We start from the raw sequence: 17,500 nt of genomic DNA, 5'->3' as shown, positions 1-17,500 counted from the left end.
TTGGATCATGAATTCCTCCTTCAAAGTTTAAGTTTATTTTATATATATATATATATATATATATATATATATATATATATATATATACATATATGTGTGTGTATATATATGTATATTTATATAATTATGTATATATATATATATATATATATATATATATGTGTGTGTGTGTGTGTGTATTATGTATGTATGTATTTGTATATATATACATACATATATATATATATATATATATATATATATATATATATATATATGTATGTGTGAGTGGTGTGTGTGTGTGTATGTGTGTAATCAATAACGCTTCAAATGTCATTTAATATCCAATCCACGAAGGGGAATCATCACCAAAAGGGCATTATAACTTTTATATATATATATATATATATATATATATATATTATATATATATATATATAAACAAAATGCTGTTTCCCTTTATGCCGGGAATGCCTTACACCTAATTACATATGATGAATTCATGTGGCCCACCAGGCCCGGCAGTCGTGTGCAATTAGCTAGTTATAATCTGTCTGCCTCGCCATCTCCTCCCAGAAATTCCGGAGTTTTCTTCAACCCTCCTCTATTATCTCCAACAGTTGAACAGATCAAAACACGTACAAAACTGCATTCTACCATAATTAGTAAAAAAATTGATAGATGTTTGTAGAACTTGTTACTGCAATTGATAAAAATGACGTACAAACATAACCTCACCCTCTTTTTTAAAATATCGATTTTATCTATCGCATAAGATGAAGACCCTTAATACTTGTGAATAACATTCTAGGCACATACTCAGTGAAGACGACTTCCACGTATGAATGCTTGCGTGGGTTTGGTTAATAACTCGCAATGAACAAATACACACCATAAAAATTCATCAACGTTGCAAAATATAAAGGAATCAAAGAGGACGTTGACTGTCTAGTGTATCGATGCAATCCTGACAACTTTAAATAACCAGACAATGTCAGACGCTTCTACTGATGCGCGTCTCCAATCCATTCAATTTCTCCTGTCTTGAATTTAAAGCACTAAATTTATCATTCAGTTATTATAACGTCAATCCTGGCACAGGATGTTGTCGCATGAGTAAGGGTGGAATAAACTTAAGACATTAATATAAGCAAAATTTAACGGGCTTAAAATATTATACAAAACAAATAAATCATTATCTAATCATACCGCCTTTGATAGTAGATCACGTCACTCCCTAAATGTAATTCATAAAGTGTTAGCCGAAATACCTACAAGTCCAGAAACTTACGCATTTGCGTACACAAGAACAAATGCAATATATATATATATATATTATATATATATATATATATATATATAATATATATATATATACACACACACACACACATGCATACATACAAACATACAGGGTGTCCATAAAATCACAGTACCATTACAAGTATTTATTGCTTGTAACGGTACTGGGACTTTATGGACACCCTGCATATATATATATATTATATATATATATATAGTTATATATATATAATATATATATATATATATATATATATATATTGTATATGGATCTATGGTTTCATTAAGGGATAAATCTCATTGTTGTTCTTCCATATTTTTTCTATACTTTCAAGCCATGTGCAAATAACAACATTTTGTCTCCCACCCTACAAATCTAAAACATTCTAAGATCTATATTTCCTGGTATTGGGAACTTACAGTATGCTTGCTCAGTCGGAAATCCACATGCGCTCATGAAGTTTCCTCATCTACCATCTGTTCCTTTTTGCAACATATGTCTCACAATTTTTCCAACATTCGTCTTCTCTCTTATGAAGAGCTGCAGTTTTCTGGACTTTGCTTTCGCTCTCAATATAATTTTTTTTCTTTTCCTTCTTTGCGTCCATGCTTCGTGAATATTACTGATATGGTATCGAGTTATTTCCCGATTATTTAAAACATATCTGTTAGATTTCCGGAGCTTGTTCGTCCTATCTGATCAAAACTCGCTTCAGGTAGCATTTATTTTTGCTTTTCGCTTCATTCCTCTACATCTTATAACTCGGACAAAATTATATGTTTTTTCCTCTCCATTAACAGACCTTTAAATAGTTTTATTTGAGTCACTGGGTTCCTAAGAAATTCATTACCACTGATGCGTTCTTCAAAAACTTAAGTTCACCCTGAACACACTTTATGCTACCTTATGATATGTTTCTGTAGATGACCAGATGGTCCTTCGTCTACAAATTCGCAAAGCTACTTATAAACGTTACTTTTATCTACGCCGGAACATTACAAAGATACTTTGAATTAACATGATACACCTCCGAACAAATGTCAAATAACTATTCTGATACAGACTCTGTGAGAGAGAGAGAGAGAGAGAGAGAGAGAGAGAGAGAGAGAGAGAGAGAGAGAGAGAGAGAGTGTGTGTTGTGTGTGTGTGTGTGTAATTCATTAAAAAAAATGGTATATTTAATGTCATATTCCATCCACTAATATTTCTCGTTTTAAAAAACTCAATAGTTACTCATCAAATAATGAATAAGGCCAATAATAAAAAAAAAAAAGCACCAGAAAAATATACGTACATGACAACATAAATTCAATAAGACAATGAGGCCTGACTTTCAGGAAAAATGAAGGCTCTTGAAAATGCACTAGATTTTGGCAACTAAATCCTGTCCTCTACTGATGCATATAAATCGTTTCAGAGAGGAAAATTACTGCTTTTTTCCCCCAATTTATTTAATGAGCCGGTTACTTAGGACTCAATTTTTTCCAATGAGAATTACTTTCAATCTGGATAACTTAATTATATGCGAATTGCATACGTGTCCTTTTCATCCCAATACCGTCAGAAATTCCAACTCAATATTTTGTATTTTATAGGAAAAGCATTCCAAAACCAACTCTTACAGCTGTCAATGGTTTTAGATTGAAATTGACAAAATTTAGATGCCATTACTGAAAAGGCACTTTTCCAAAAAACATGACTGGCTTTTTAGAGGTTAATTTACTGTACCTGAGAAACTAACTCATTTCACTACTAGTAATAGCAATGACCGTTTTAACCCATCACTCGTGTATCCTTCCAGTTTGACCTCTGTGTCATTCTCATCGACTTCCTTCCCCTCCGAGACACTCACCTGTTCGAGCTCGGGCGTGAACCTGACGGGCCGCAGGTAGTAGCAGATGACGATGACGTGCACGAGGTTGATGAGGACGAATATAGCATTCCAGAGGAAGGTGTCGAAGGCGCACAGGATGACCCAGCCCCACAGGCTGAAGAACATGCAGCCGATGGTGAGCGTGATGCGCAAGTACAGGATGCCGTAGATGCCGTTCGGGGCCAAGTACGACAGGAAGAGGAAGATGTTGGCCAGCTGGAAGTAGATGTGGTTGATGGGCAGCCAATTGTAGCAGACGCCGAACTCCCCGAAGTCGACCCCACCTCGCGCGATCACCTCCCTGATGTCGAAGGTGCTCGAGAACGTCGGGTCGACAGTCGAGGGGGCGGCGGCCGTCGACGTCGCGGACCAAGCTGGGTCGGTGGCGTCCATCGAGGAGCCGTCCGCCGGCCCCGTCGCCGACGGATTCGACGGCGTCAGTGAGGAGGAGGAGGAGAGGTTGAACCCCGGAGAGTCTTCCTCAGTGAGGTTGTTGAAGAGGAAGATCGAGGCGATGGTGGTGACGAGGGGCTCCAGACCCGTGCCATTCAGAGCCATGGTTGGTCTGTCTTTCTCTTTCTTGCTAAAAACGGGATGTCAAGTGACGAATATTTATTGCAATCTCACCACTGAAAGCGCGCACACAATAAATTTGTCAAAGGAAAAAAGAAAATTGGCGGGGGAGAAATTCCTGTGTGACTCTTCGCTAAAGGCAGCAATGACGAATGCTTTCAAAACCACTACAGAAGCTACAACATCAAGAAACGCTAGGCCAGGGGATCACGAGGACGACTATCAGACGTGACTAACAACGGCGAGCTTTGCTACAGAACTACTGCGACTCGTGAGCGCGCGAAGACTACCATCTAAAAATCAAGGAAAAATCAAAATGGCTGGCCGATTGACATATGTCTGTATTATGCAGAGTGAATCCGAGGATCCTCGGTGGGATCGATTTCAACCAAAAAAACAGCAGGGCATCTAAGAGGACTCATTTTCCAAAGACACAAGTGTGACTATCACTGCTACGACTATTATTACTATTGTTTATTATTATTATTATTATTATTATGACATCAGTCCTACGGGGCAGAGATGCTTTGCAGAGAAGTTTTTATCACTCGCTCTCAAAGCAACAGAATAGTTCCTCGAGAACCATCGGGGGAGACATTTAAAAAAAGCGAGTGAAAGCGGCTTCCTACTAATCACTTATCGACTACGTTTGTTTGATAATGAGTAACGCTAAATTCATTTAAGGCTCATTCAAGGACAATCAAATCTATATTATTATTACTGGTGACGGGACATCGAGAGGGGAGGACTCCGCTACGAGGAAGCTTCAACAACGATCTGCGTCTTGGGGAGGAGCGGGGATGAGTTACGAGGGCATCAGGTGACGACTACTTCTATCACATCACAAGGACTGCACATCAGGAGACGACTTGACTAAATCACGAACTAGGGTGACTGTTGACGGCTACTACTGACGACGCTGAATGGCACTTCAGTTACTCAGTATCACTTGGGGTTTATTATTCAAATACGTGAAGCCACGCGGTTGGGTTTCAAGCATCAAGGGTGAAAAAAATAGCTCTTGAATCTACTCTCTCCTCAAAGCGAATAACGTCGTCCACTTCGGGACAAAATTTCAAAAAACTGGTTAGGTGAAAATAGCATGGACAAAAATGACCTGTGAAAAATGGCCTTCCTTGGCAACAATGCCTAACTATCAAAATCTAAAATTTACGAGTGGAGGGAGGGGCGATGTGGGTGGAAGCCAGGAGATTAGGGAAGAGTCAAATTCACTACAGCAAGAAAGGTAAAATATTGAGATTACTTCATGGGCTCTTGCACTTCATGAATGGTTGACGACTAAGTATTTCCAATTTCACTTCTTAATTTTCGGTAATTCACTTCCTAATTTTCAATTCTTGAGAGCTATTCAAGCGATGATGCAATCCACTTTCTGCGAGAGACGTTTCAATGCAATTCATATATTTCGGACATCCGCCACTTCCAAATTTTGCAATGATTTGCAAAATGACACAGCAAACACGAAGAGATCAACAAACAACAACGTTTTACATTCAAGAAAAACAAACGCTGCGATTGTCACTTTAGTCCGAATACGCTTCGGAGGTCTGTGATGAACACTTGAGGCCGACGGTAAGGAAATCACCTGCCCAGGACGTGACAAGGGCGATGCGACGGCCTCTTTCACTCGTAATCCAGAGACGCAAAAACAATGCCTTCACAGGACCGCCAACAGTTTGGCAGTCAAGTGATGAGGATGACGAAGGCAAAGGAGCTACGCGATAAAGGGACGTCGCTCACTCTCTCTCTCTTTCTCTTTCTATCTCTCTCTCTCTCAGCTTCTTCGACTAACCGACCTTCAGAGGCAGGTTCATGAAGGACCTGGAGACAGCGACGTCATGTCTCTTGGGAACGTTTCTCGACCTGCCACCTGCCGATACCTGAAGAGAGAGAATACGTGTCATTAATAACTTTCCCCTTTTTATGAGATCTTACGTGTGAGACGTACTTTTTTGTTTAATATTTCTCTGTAAAACAGTGAGGTCATCATTAAAAGCATATGACTGGAGATAAAAATAATTTTTTTTGGGGGGGCGGGAGGGGAAGACATGCAAAGTCATCATTATTAAAGGCGTGTAACTGGAGCTGAAAATAATATGATTTTTAGACTGTCATCACTTATCTTTAAAAACTAAACTTTAAGCCAGCCACTGTGCATTTGCACTTTAAAGTAAGGAATTCTTAGTAAAAATGTGATTGTGTATGTAGTGAAAATGCATTTATATTCAACCAATAACCAAAACATATAAACAGTGGGGAAAGGAAGCCTCTTGACAAAAGAGAAATGTTTATGGAAATATCTTATACAAGCAAAATTATACAATAAACAAACATGAATAGAGAGAATAAAAGACTTTTAGTAAACGACATACTCATAAAAGAACAAGTAACACTTACGAGAATAAAACAATCATTTGAACACCTCGTATGAAATATAAAACGATCGTTAAAAACACAAGAGAGATAACTAAAGGTTTGACAGGGAAAGAGCAGTAAGGGTATAAAAATGATAATGCATGGGTATAGCCTCTTATAAATGTAAACCAGACGCTGAGAGGTCTGAGGGTACGTAGAAAGTCACTTTGGGGTAGAAGACGACCTTGCCAGACAACCGACAGATGCAATGCGGAGTTGCAGAGGTGAAGTGTAGTAGATGACAGCCGTCTGGAGAGTGCATGGGCCTTACGTAACGCATGAAGATGGGAGAGTGGTTTGAGTAGATGCAGGTTAAGACAAGGGAGTGTAACGCCTCTCTAGCCATTTAATTTCCACATAAATGGGAGAGAAATAAAAAATTCACACAAGACTGTATATAGAAAAGAGATGTTAGCAGACGATAGAACTGATCACAAATTACAGTAGAAAAGTGGCAGGGAATGGTGAAATCTCCAGCAAAGGTTAAAAGTCACTGATAAGGATATGTAATAGCATGGTCATGGCGATGAATTAATGCTAGCGATGCTAAGAAGAAATGAAGAGGCGGACTCACGCAAGCATTTGGGAATCACTTTAATTGCTTTAAAACATGTGGAACATCTACGTGGAGGAGCAAAAGTATTAAAGCACGAAAATAATACTGAGCCCACTTTCCTCTGTGAAAGTAAAAGTGGATACTTGATGAGAATGACAGTAAAATGTTCTACATTATCTATCTAGCAATGTGTGTCATATAACGAGGTCTGACGGCGTGAGAAACTTTGAAACCAAAAACGGCAGAATGGACAACAACGTGAACTGCCAAATTTCGAGTTGGTTGGTCATGCAGACAAAGGAACAGGCCAGACTGGGCTAAAAGGACGCATAATTCGGATCCAGACGAAGCAGAGGAGGAGACAGGAGAAAGTCTGATAGCAGGGCAAGAACGTTATAATGAACGAGACATGAATACCACCAGCAGAGAAAGGCTGCTTGCAGGATACAGGAGGCTCAGTATATGAATTAAGATACAACAGTTTTTCCAATATGTAATATATATTGCAAAAATTGTTGTATCGTAATATATATATATATATATATATATATATATATATATATATATATATATATATATAAAACATTTGTAGCGTAATGCATGTATATGAATCACGGTGGAGTGATAAAAATTCAAATTCATATATATATATATATATATATATATATATATATATATAGTATATATATATATACATATAATTTCCAAAAACGCTGTATAGTTATTCATATACTGAGCCTTCTGTATTATGCAAGAAGTCTTTCCCTCCTGGTATTTACGACCATTTCATCTTAACATACAACATAAACATGTGATTAGAAATTCTCTTTGGTGAACATTATATCAATCACACCTTAGCATAGAAAGTATTAACATATAAGGTAAAACAGGACTATATAACGCAGCCAACCCACCACCTCCTCCTCTTCCTTCCACCCCCAAAAACCCATTAATGGGAGAGGTAAATTCGCAACCACGAGGACGCTTGGAACGAAGCCATGGCAACCGACTCCGTAACTCCCACAAAGACCTCCGAAGGGAGACTGACGAACCCACCGGCCGCCTGCATGACCCAGGTGTCAGCGGCCTCAAACTTCTTCTTCCAGTATACTACACCCTTTCGACCTTGCCATTCAACTGCATCTCGTTCTCCCTCTCAGAAATCATAAGATTCATTTTCTTTTCAACCATTTTCTCTATGACCCCTCAATTTGTTCTTACAGTTTGGCTAAGTTTGGATATTTTATGGTAAAGATATTTCTTTAAAATCTCTGAATTATTATTGACCTATAGTTTTCACTTATCTATAAAAGATTTAGTTTAAAAAGATAAAAAGGAAAAACGGTTTTCGCATAAATAAAAAAAAAAGTCGAGATACAAGCATTGCCATGAATGTGTGTCTGTATGAGAGAGAGAGAGAGAGAGAGAGAGAGAGAGAGAGAGAGAGAGAGAGAGAGAGAGAGAGAGAGAGAGAGAGAGAGCGATAAACAATTATAAATACCAATATTAAAGAAAATTGTGGTCGTAGGAATGCAGCAAACGAGGCGTCTGTAATGAGAGAGAGAGAGAGAGAGAGAGAGAGACGAGCGCGACCGATACTCGTAATCTTTTATAAACATGTCAACAAATGATACGCTTCGAAAGTTCAAATACGAGTTCTTAAACACTCCAGATACCTTCAGGGCCACGTCAGTTTTTTTCATCTTCGGCAACCACCGGCTTACAGAGAGAGAGAGAGAGAGAGAGAGAGAGAGAGAGAGAGAGAGAGAGAGAGAGAGAGAGAGAGAGAGAGAGAGAGACGACCTAGTAGAAGTCTTGAGAGGACAGGAATAGCTTCACGTGGTAAAAGGTTCAATAGTGCCGCATTCCCGGAGTACTTCGGCACAGACGTTCTTGGCATGTCCTACTGAGCTGCCCAACAACACTTCCCTTTATCACTCAAAACACAATTATACTTCAGACGGTTTGACGATTTCACACGAGATACGGCAACGTTTCAAATCAAGTCAAAAGTTCCCCCTGCGAGTGCAAGTGCATTGCATTTGCAAGAAATATACATAAGCAAACGTCGTGCATTTGTGAACGTATTACATAATGAATTCATACATTACATCATTCTGTTTTGAGATATATTTTTACCAATGAAATATACCTAACTATCTATCTATCTATCTGCCTGTCTCTAGCTCTACACACACACACACACCTGTGTGTGTATATATATAAGTGTGTGTGAGTGTTTACAGCGAGAGATAAAGAGATGGATACATCTCATTCGTAAATATAATATATGTTTGTGTGTGTGTGTGTGTGTAGAGCGAGAGATAGATAGATGGATAGCGAGATAGATATATATCTTCCATTAATATATATATATATACAATAGGATATACATATGTATATATATACACATATATATACTTATGTATGGAGAGAGAGAGAGAGAGAGAGAGAGAAGAGAGAGAGAGATTCATTTTCAAACTTCCTTATCAAGCCAGCCAGAGAGGTTCTTAAGAATGTCGTTGCATTATCGTCCAGAGAAAGGGAACCTCTTGAGCTGCCCAAAGCAAAAGGACCTTATGATAAGGAGATACTTATTAGGCGACGAATACACTTGTCAATTCCTTAATGTCACTTCGTGTCCATCACTGCATAAGGCGCCACGAATAAAAAGACTACAGGAAATATTATATTATTATATATATATTTCGACACCACTCATTTTAGCTTCAGAAGTTTCTTCAGACAAGCTTCAGATATTTCTTCTTGCTTCTGTTTTCCCCAAGTCTGACAACCCTAATTAGGATGCACAAAGTTCTATCACATCCTCCGGGGTCAAGTAACAATCTTTCTTCCTTCCTTTTCCTTACTACTTCTCTTCTGGCCTGGACTAGACAAAGGGCATAAGGCTCCCTCTATGTTTCGATTTTGCTCTTAGGAGAAGTCACCAAATGCCAGTGCCCAGGAAATGTAAAAAAAATCCATAAGCGTCATAAAAGGTCGATCAATCAATAAATTAATGAACGAAGTGTTTGCTCCAAAAATCACCATACCTGTAATTACCATTACATTTTCTTATCTCATTTTGATAAACCCACCAAGGTACACCATCCCTTTGTTTCTCGTTGTCTCCCACGTTCTTTGTGATACAGTTTCAAGAACTTATCTAATGTACTGATTAGGGAAACAATAAAAGGAAGCCGAAACTAGATAAGGACAGTGTTGGAACGAGAGGCATTGGATTGGAATGAGAAGCAGGGGAGAAATCTCCCTTAAACCTTCACAATATTCTCTATCCAATATCAAAATTATTCTTTAATTTGCTATCATATTAAAAATGCTTCCGTATCAAGCGTCTCGTGCAACAAACTGCATGACTCTTTACCACAAATTTAACAAACTCACCAAAGAATATTTAAAGCAAGTGGCACAATGCCTATTGTGGAAATCAACACATGGCAACGAGTCATTATATATATATATATATATAGATATATATATATATATATATATATATATATATAGATATATATATTATATATATATATATATAGATTATATAAATATACGGATTCCAGGTGAAGATATATAAAAGCATACAGCAGGGTCCACAAAACACATCAAATAGGCCAAAGTTTAATCACATGATACGTTTCGCACATGTTCTATGTGCATCTTCAGTCTGTAAAAATAACATAAGAATTGTTGAAATTTAAAAAAATATATTTTAAAAATAAAGTTGAAAGAGAAAAAAATTTTTAGTTATAAAAATTAATATAACTTAAAAGGATTACAGTAGAAAAAGGATCAGTTCTCACCAAACCACTCAAAGGAGAAGGAGAAGAACGAATGACTCAAGATTTCACACCAACCTACGACTTCAGTTATGCTAGATAAATAGGAGAAGCGGAAACGTTAGAGTTCAAAGAAGGAACAAGCCGTTTGATGTATAAAGACTCAAGGGTTGTTAGGTAATCACTATGGCTTGTACCGCCAATAATGGAGAAATGCTTTTTATTAACTTCGGTTTTACATATAGAAGCATGGTTTTTTATATTGGAAAATTCAGGTTTACTCAGTTTCTGGCCCGCTCTAAAACTGTATCCCATATGGCTACAATATCTCATATGCAGTAACCTGCGGCAAGATCCAACATAAATACCGGGACATCCCGGGCACTTGAATTTATAAATAATGTTAGATCTCATGAAGGTCTGCAGTTTATCCTTGTAGTTAAAGAATACGCCAATCTTGAGTGAATTGATTGGAATCAATTGAATCTTAAGGCATCCAAATTCTTGTTCAATTATTTGTTTAAGCTTCGTTGAAAACTTGCTGCCCGAAATAAACGGCATTGTGGCAAATATATTTTTCTCTGGGACATTATAAGAGGGCGTCGGATTAGAGAAGTGTTGTGACAACAGCCTGTTAATTACGTTAAAAACCAAATTTTTAAGATATGAATTCTGTGAGAAAAAATTGACTAAAAACAAAATCTCATTATGAAACAGAGACCAACTCGAAGAATTTCGAAGGGCCCCATAAACTAAAGTATATATGGAGTTTAGTTTAAAATTCTTAAAACATGAACTATAGTAGTTGTTAGCGAGTCCTGTGTATGTTTTTTTCCGATACACAGATGTAGTAAAATCACCATTGTCTCTGCTCACAATGATATCTAGAAAAGGTAGACTATTGTAGTTTTCTTTTTCCATGGTGAACCTTCTGTTTCCATGTTGACTATTGATATGGTCCAGAAACATCTCACCTTGCCAAGATTCCTTGAATAGTACGAATGTGTCATCAACATATCGTCTATAATAGATAGGCTTACATATATCTGGACAACTAGTTAAAAAGTTGTTTTCTAAAAAAAACATAAAAATATTGGTGAACACAGGCCCCAATGGAGAGCCCATGGCAACTCTTTTCGACCTGCGAAAAGAGTTGGCCATTAAAAACAAACAGAGTCTTGCACAGCAAGCTCAAGAAACGTCTTAAAAAGCTGTCTATTAAAACTATCAAAAACTACATGATGGTCATAAAAAAATCTTGTCTAAAATAATGTTGATAGTTTCATTTAGAGGCACATTTGTGAAGAGAGATTCTACATCAAAGCTTGCCATGTGAATAAACTTTGGCCTATTTGATGCTTTGTGGCCCCTGCTGTATGCTTATATATATATATATATATATATATATATATATATATATGATATATATATATATATATATATATACATATATATATACGTGTGTATATATACATACATTTCAATCTAAATTCGGGATCGAACAGAAGACCTTTCAAGTGTGAGATGAGGCTCTCTACGAGAGAGAGAGAGAGAGAGAGAGAGAGAGAGAGAGAGAGAGTGTTGAGCAAAGCAGCACCTTTAAAATCACCACCACCACCCTCCACCCCCTCCCCCTCCTCATTATCATCTTCATCACCATCATCTTTTCCAGGTGGGGGCCAGTCCCCCTCCCCATTTCCCCCTCCTCCCACCCTCCAGCAGCCAGCCACTCGCGCAGACGGTGGCGCGGCGTGCTATGATGAGGGTATATGGCCGAGGAAGTGATTAAAACGGGGTCGGCTCATAACTCCCGGTCGTAATTACCGACCTGAGCAGTTTCGCCCGAGACAATGGGGGCCGGGTCGGAAAATGCGCGACGAGAGTCGGGCCTCAGATGTCTCTGCCAATCGCTCCTCAACTCCCGACTGGCTTCTGCCAGGAGTCAAACGCACACTTCCAAACTTTGCGAGGAGTGTTTCCCCCCAAGTTTGTTTTTTTTTTTATCAACCGACCGCGTGAAATACAGAGATGTGGAGAGAGAGAGAGAGAAGGGAAGGGGCATTTTAATCTCAAAGTTTTCTCGTATTCAAAACTGTAATGGCAATGCCGCAAATCTCCATCAGAAGGAAACGCGAATACACATTCACATAAGATTTCCACCAGAAATATTCAAGGTCGTTCAAAATCCCTGTCAGTATCCATTATTAAACCCTTTAAAACTACGTACGGCATGCGTAATCTAAGGAAGAAACAAATTTCGACCTTGCCTTGTTAAATACAGAAGAAAGTTCTCCCGCGACAAACGGTTCTATCTCAAAATTCTTTCATCCGCATTTGCTTTTCCCCGAATTGCCTACCTAGTCGAAATTTTACGATCGTGTCGCGCCCTTTGCAATCCAGAGACCTTTGGATTAGTGTAATAGCAAAAAATTGCTTTCTTGGCCCTAGTTAAAAGTGAGAGAGGAGAGAGAGAGAGAGAGAGAGAGAGAGAGAGAGAGAGAGAGAGAGTTACTCGCAAACCGGCAAAATAACATGCTACACGAATGGCACCTTCGTCGTGCAAGCGCATTAAAAACATCCAATTTGTTTGCTTGCTGCATATTCAGATTCGGCAATGTTTGCACACCAGCTTTAAAATGAGAAAATGCACCAACGCTGTTTGAAAATTACTAATTATTATTATTATCAATTAAAAGGAATAACAGTAACATTAGTATTAGTAGTAAGCTTCAATTGGCAATGCAGATAGTTACCATGCAACAGGCACCGATTCTAGTATAGAACGGGATTGAGGCCTAAGGTTAAGCGCTGGGACCTCTGAGGTCTTCCAACTCTGAAAGGGAAATTGACAGTAAGAAGGTTTGAGAGGTGTAACAGGAGGAAACCTCAAAGCAGTTGCACTCTGAAACAATTGTTTGAGAGGGTGGAAAGCCAGATGGAAGAAAGAGAATATGAATGGAGGTACAGCAAAAGGACTGAAGGGAGTTGCAGCTAAGGGGCCGAAGAGACGCCGCCCTGCGAAGACCCTCAACTAATGCCTACAGTGCATGATGTGAGGTTTACTGACGGTAATATCCCCCCTGCGGAGAGCACTAATTCTGGCAAATAACCTAACGAGGAGGGAACAAAAGCACAAATAAATAGCAAAGCTAAAAAAAGGCGACGCTAGAAAATTCTCACAAAAATAATAATAATAATAATAATAATAAAAAGGCCCTACACCCACGAATAGCAGAACAACTCCAGCATTGTATCTCAAATCACCAAGCACCCAAATGGATGACCACAGGAAGAACATCCTTAGTACAAAAAGACAAGAGTAAGGGAAATTATAGCCAGTAACTACAGGCCTATCACCTGCCTACCAATAATGTGGAAGTTACTAACAGGTATCATCAGTGAAAGGCTATACAACTACCTAGAGGAGACAAACACCATCCCCCACCAACAGAAAGGCTGCAGAAGGAAGTGTAGGGGCACAAAAGACCAGCTCCTGATAGACAAAATGGGGTAATGAAGAACAGTAGGAGAAGGAAAACCAAACCTAAGCATGGCATGGATAGACTATAAGAAAGCCTTCGATATGATACCACCACACATGGCTAATAGAATGCCTGAAAATATATGGGGCAGAGGAAAATACCATCAGCTTCCTCAAAAATACAATGCGCAACTGGAATACAATACTTACAAGCTCTGGAATAAGACTAGCAGAGGTTAATATCAGGAGAGGGATCTTCCAGGCGACTCACTGTCCCCACTACTCTTCGTAGTAGCCATGATTCCCATGACAAAAGTACTACAGAAGATGGATGCCGCCGGTACCAACTCAAGAAAAGAGGCAACAGAATCAACCATCTGATGTTCATGGACGACATCAAGCTGTATGGTAAGAGCATCAAGGAAATAGATACCCTAATCCAGACTGTAAGGATTGTATCTGGGGACATCAGGATGGAGTTGGCAATAGAAAAAATGCGCCTTAGTCAACATACAAAAAGGCAAAGTAACGAGAACTGAAGGGATAAGGCTACCAGATGGGAGCAACATCAAACACATAGATGAGACAGGATACAAATACCTGGGAATAATGGAAGGAGGAGATATAAAACACCAAGAGATGAAGGACACGATCAGGAAAGAATATATGCAGAGACTCAAGGCGATACTCAAGTCAAAACTCAACGCCGGAAATATGATAAAAGCCATAAACACATGGGCAGTGCCAGTAATCAGATACAGCGCAGGAATAGTGGAATGGACGAAGGCAGAACTCCCGCAGCATAGATCAGAAAACCAGGAAAACATATGACAATACACAAAGCACTACACCCAAGAGCAAATACAGACAGACTATACATAACACGAAAGGAAGGAGGGAGAGGACTACTAAGTATAGAGGACTGCGTCAACATCGAAAACAGAGCACTGGGGCAATATCTTGAAAACCAGTGAAGACGAGTGGCTAAAGAGTGCATGGGAAGAAGGACTAATAAAAGCAGACGAAGAGCCAGAAATATACAGAGACAGGAGAAAGACAGAAAGAACAGAGGACTGGCACAACAAACCAATGCACGGACAATACATGAGACAGACTAAAGAACTAGCCAGCGATGACACATGGCAATGGCTACAGAGAGAGCTAAGAAGGAAACTGAAGGAATGATAACAGCGGCACAAGATCAGGCCCTAAGAAACCAGATATGTTCAAAAGTACGATAGACGGAAATAACATTTCTCCCATATGTAGGAAGTGCAATACGAAAAGTGAAACCATAAACCACATAGCAAGCGAATCCCCGGCACTTGCACAGAACCAGTACAAAAAGAGGCATGATCAGTAGCAAAAGCTCTCCACTGGAGCCTGTGCAAAGAAACATCAGCTACCTTGCAGTAATAAGTGGTACGAAGCACCAACCTGAAGGAGTGATAGAAAACGATCAGGCAAAGATCCTCTGGGACTATGGTATCAGAACGGATAGGGTGATACGTGCAAACAGACCAGACGTGACGTTGATTGACAAGGTCAAGAAGAAAGTATCACTCATTGATGTCGCAATACCATGGGACACCAGAGTTAAGAGAGAAAGAGATGGGAAAAATTGGATAAGTATCAAGATCTGAAAATAGAAATAAGAAGGATATGGGATATGCCAGTGGAAATCGTACCCATAATCATAGGAGCACTAGGCACGATCCCAAGATCCCTGAAAAGGAATCTAGAAAACTAGAGGCTGAAGTAGCTCCAGGGCTCATGCAGAAGAGTGTGATCCTAGAAACGGCACACATAGTAAGAAGAGTGATGGACTCCTAAGGAGGCAGGATGCAACCCGGAACCCCCACACTATAAATACCACCCAGTCGAATTGGAGGACTGTGATAGAGCAAAAAAAAAAAAAAAAAAAAAAAAAAAAATAATAATAATAATACTGAAAATCCAAAGTTGTAAAATTAAACTCTATGGTCCCATCTTCGTTCCAGTCTGGCAGTCTCTTTAATTCCAATTTGGCAAAGAAGCAGACACTCTATAAACTATGAATATTACCAATCTACTTTGAAAAACCAAGAACCAACTACAATTATTAAAGTCTTGTGAACAACGCTGTTATCGGAGGCTTGAAAGATATCTTCCTTTGCACTTGATAAATTTCATCTAGCGTCCATGATGAATGTAGAGATCCATCTGATAGGTAAAGTAAATCGCTATGAATTGGAATAATAATTTCATAGCAATTCGTCGTAGATGACCAATAAAGGAATATCATGCATGTGCGTATACAATCACAAGATACACCATATGCTCGATATTATACATAAAAAAAAATCGCAGCTGTATTTACGCCTCTGTGTAAAATATGACAACCTTGATCACAAACGCGAAAAATATATATATATATATTATATATATATATATATATATATATATATATATATAATATATATATATATATATATATATACACAGCGACGAAGGGAAAAAAATGTTGAAGATGTCTTCCATTTTACCTTTTCATTCATTCCCGAATCGAAAAAGCAGCATAAAGAGAGAGGAAGTGGAGGGCGAACAAAACGAAAAAGGGGGGAAGGGGCAGGAGGGGGGAGGGGAACGGAGGCTTTTTAAAGGAAGGTGCGTGTGCGTGTGTGTGCGTGTGTTCAGTAGACAAGTCCTTTTCTTGTGGAGTGCGTGGTCGGTGGTACGGCCTTAGGCACTGCAAATGGAGACTGAAGTCTCTCTCTCTCTCTCTCTCTCTCTCTCTCTCTCTCTCTCTCTCTCTCTCTCTCTGACCTCACTACATAGAAAATCTTCATTGAACCAAATATCTCTGTATTCTTCATTATATATGAGACATCATTAAACGTCATGTGAGAGTATCAATTGCTGTGACAATAAAAAAATAAAATAAATATAAAGAAGCGCTTGGAAAAACAAAAATGATTAACGAACGCATTAACGAATGACGCAATAACATAACAAGAAAAAGGCAGTCCTCCTGACACAATTCAAAGGCTTTAGTTAATGATAAAATAAAAAACCATTACAAAACAATGCAATGCAATATTTCTGTCATCATCCACATAATAATGCCATAAGAAATGCATTTCAATACTGATTGAACAAAAGAATACAAGTCCTAACACACTGAGAAGCCTACAAGATATAGATATTTTATTCCATAATGTCTACTGGATAATAAGTGGTAGTGGATGCCTTTTATGACTGACCTTCAAGATGGATGTAATGTGCTTGTTTTTGACACGGTTCTGTGATTATTTCCCTCCCTCTGCTGCCAAAATTAGTCCTTCAAGTTTCCGAAGAACTGACCATAGACCCAATTTTCACAAGGTCAGTGAGTTCCACGCTGAAGTTGTGTAGAAAATTGTATACACATACACTATCAGTACCTTACATTTCTTTTTTACAAGATTCATTCAGCTATTTATTATTTCGTCTCTTCCCGTTCTGAACAGAAAAGTTGGAAAAACCA

The 17,500-nt window shown here is 38.7% G+C and overlaps 1 protein-coding gene across 18 annotated transcripts in view; it reads right to left on the bottom strand.

Moving 5' to 3' along the window:
- LOC135222782 (popeye domain-containing protein 3-like) overlaps positions 1 to 17,500 on the bottom strand; it is a 482,284-nt gene that overhangs the window by 431,436 nt on the left and 33,348 nt on the right. For all 18 annotated transcript variants that reach the window (XR_010316355.1, XR_010316348.1, XR_010316360.1 and 15 more), the window contains exon 2: positions 3,135 to 5,629. Coding sequence is in view for 7 of the 18 variants with exons in the window: in XM_064261054.1 (XP_064117124.1) it covers positions 3,135 to 3,713 (579 nt within the window). In the remaining 11 variants the exon portion in view is untranslated. The remainder of the gene's footprint in view (positions 1 to 3,134; positions 5,630 to 17,500) is intronic.

Source organism: Macrobrachium nipponense, chromosome 20, assembly GCF_015104395.2.
Source record: "Macrobrachium nipponense isolate FS-2020 chromosome 20, ASM1510439v2, whole genome shotgun sequence".
Lineage (NCBI taxonomy): Eukaryota > Metazoa > Arthropoda > Malacostraca > Decapoda > Palaemonidae > Macrobrachium > Macrobrachium nipponense.
This window is presented reverse-complemented; position numbering and strand designations above follow the sequence as displayed.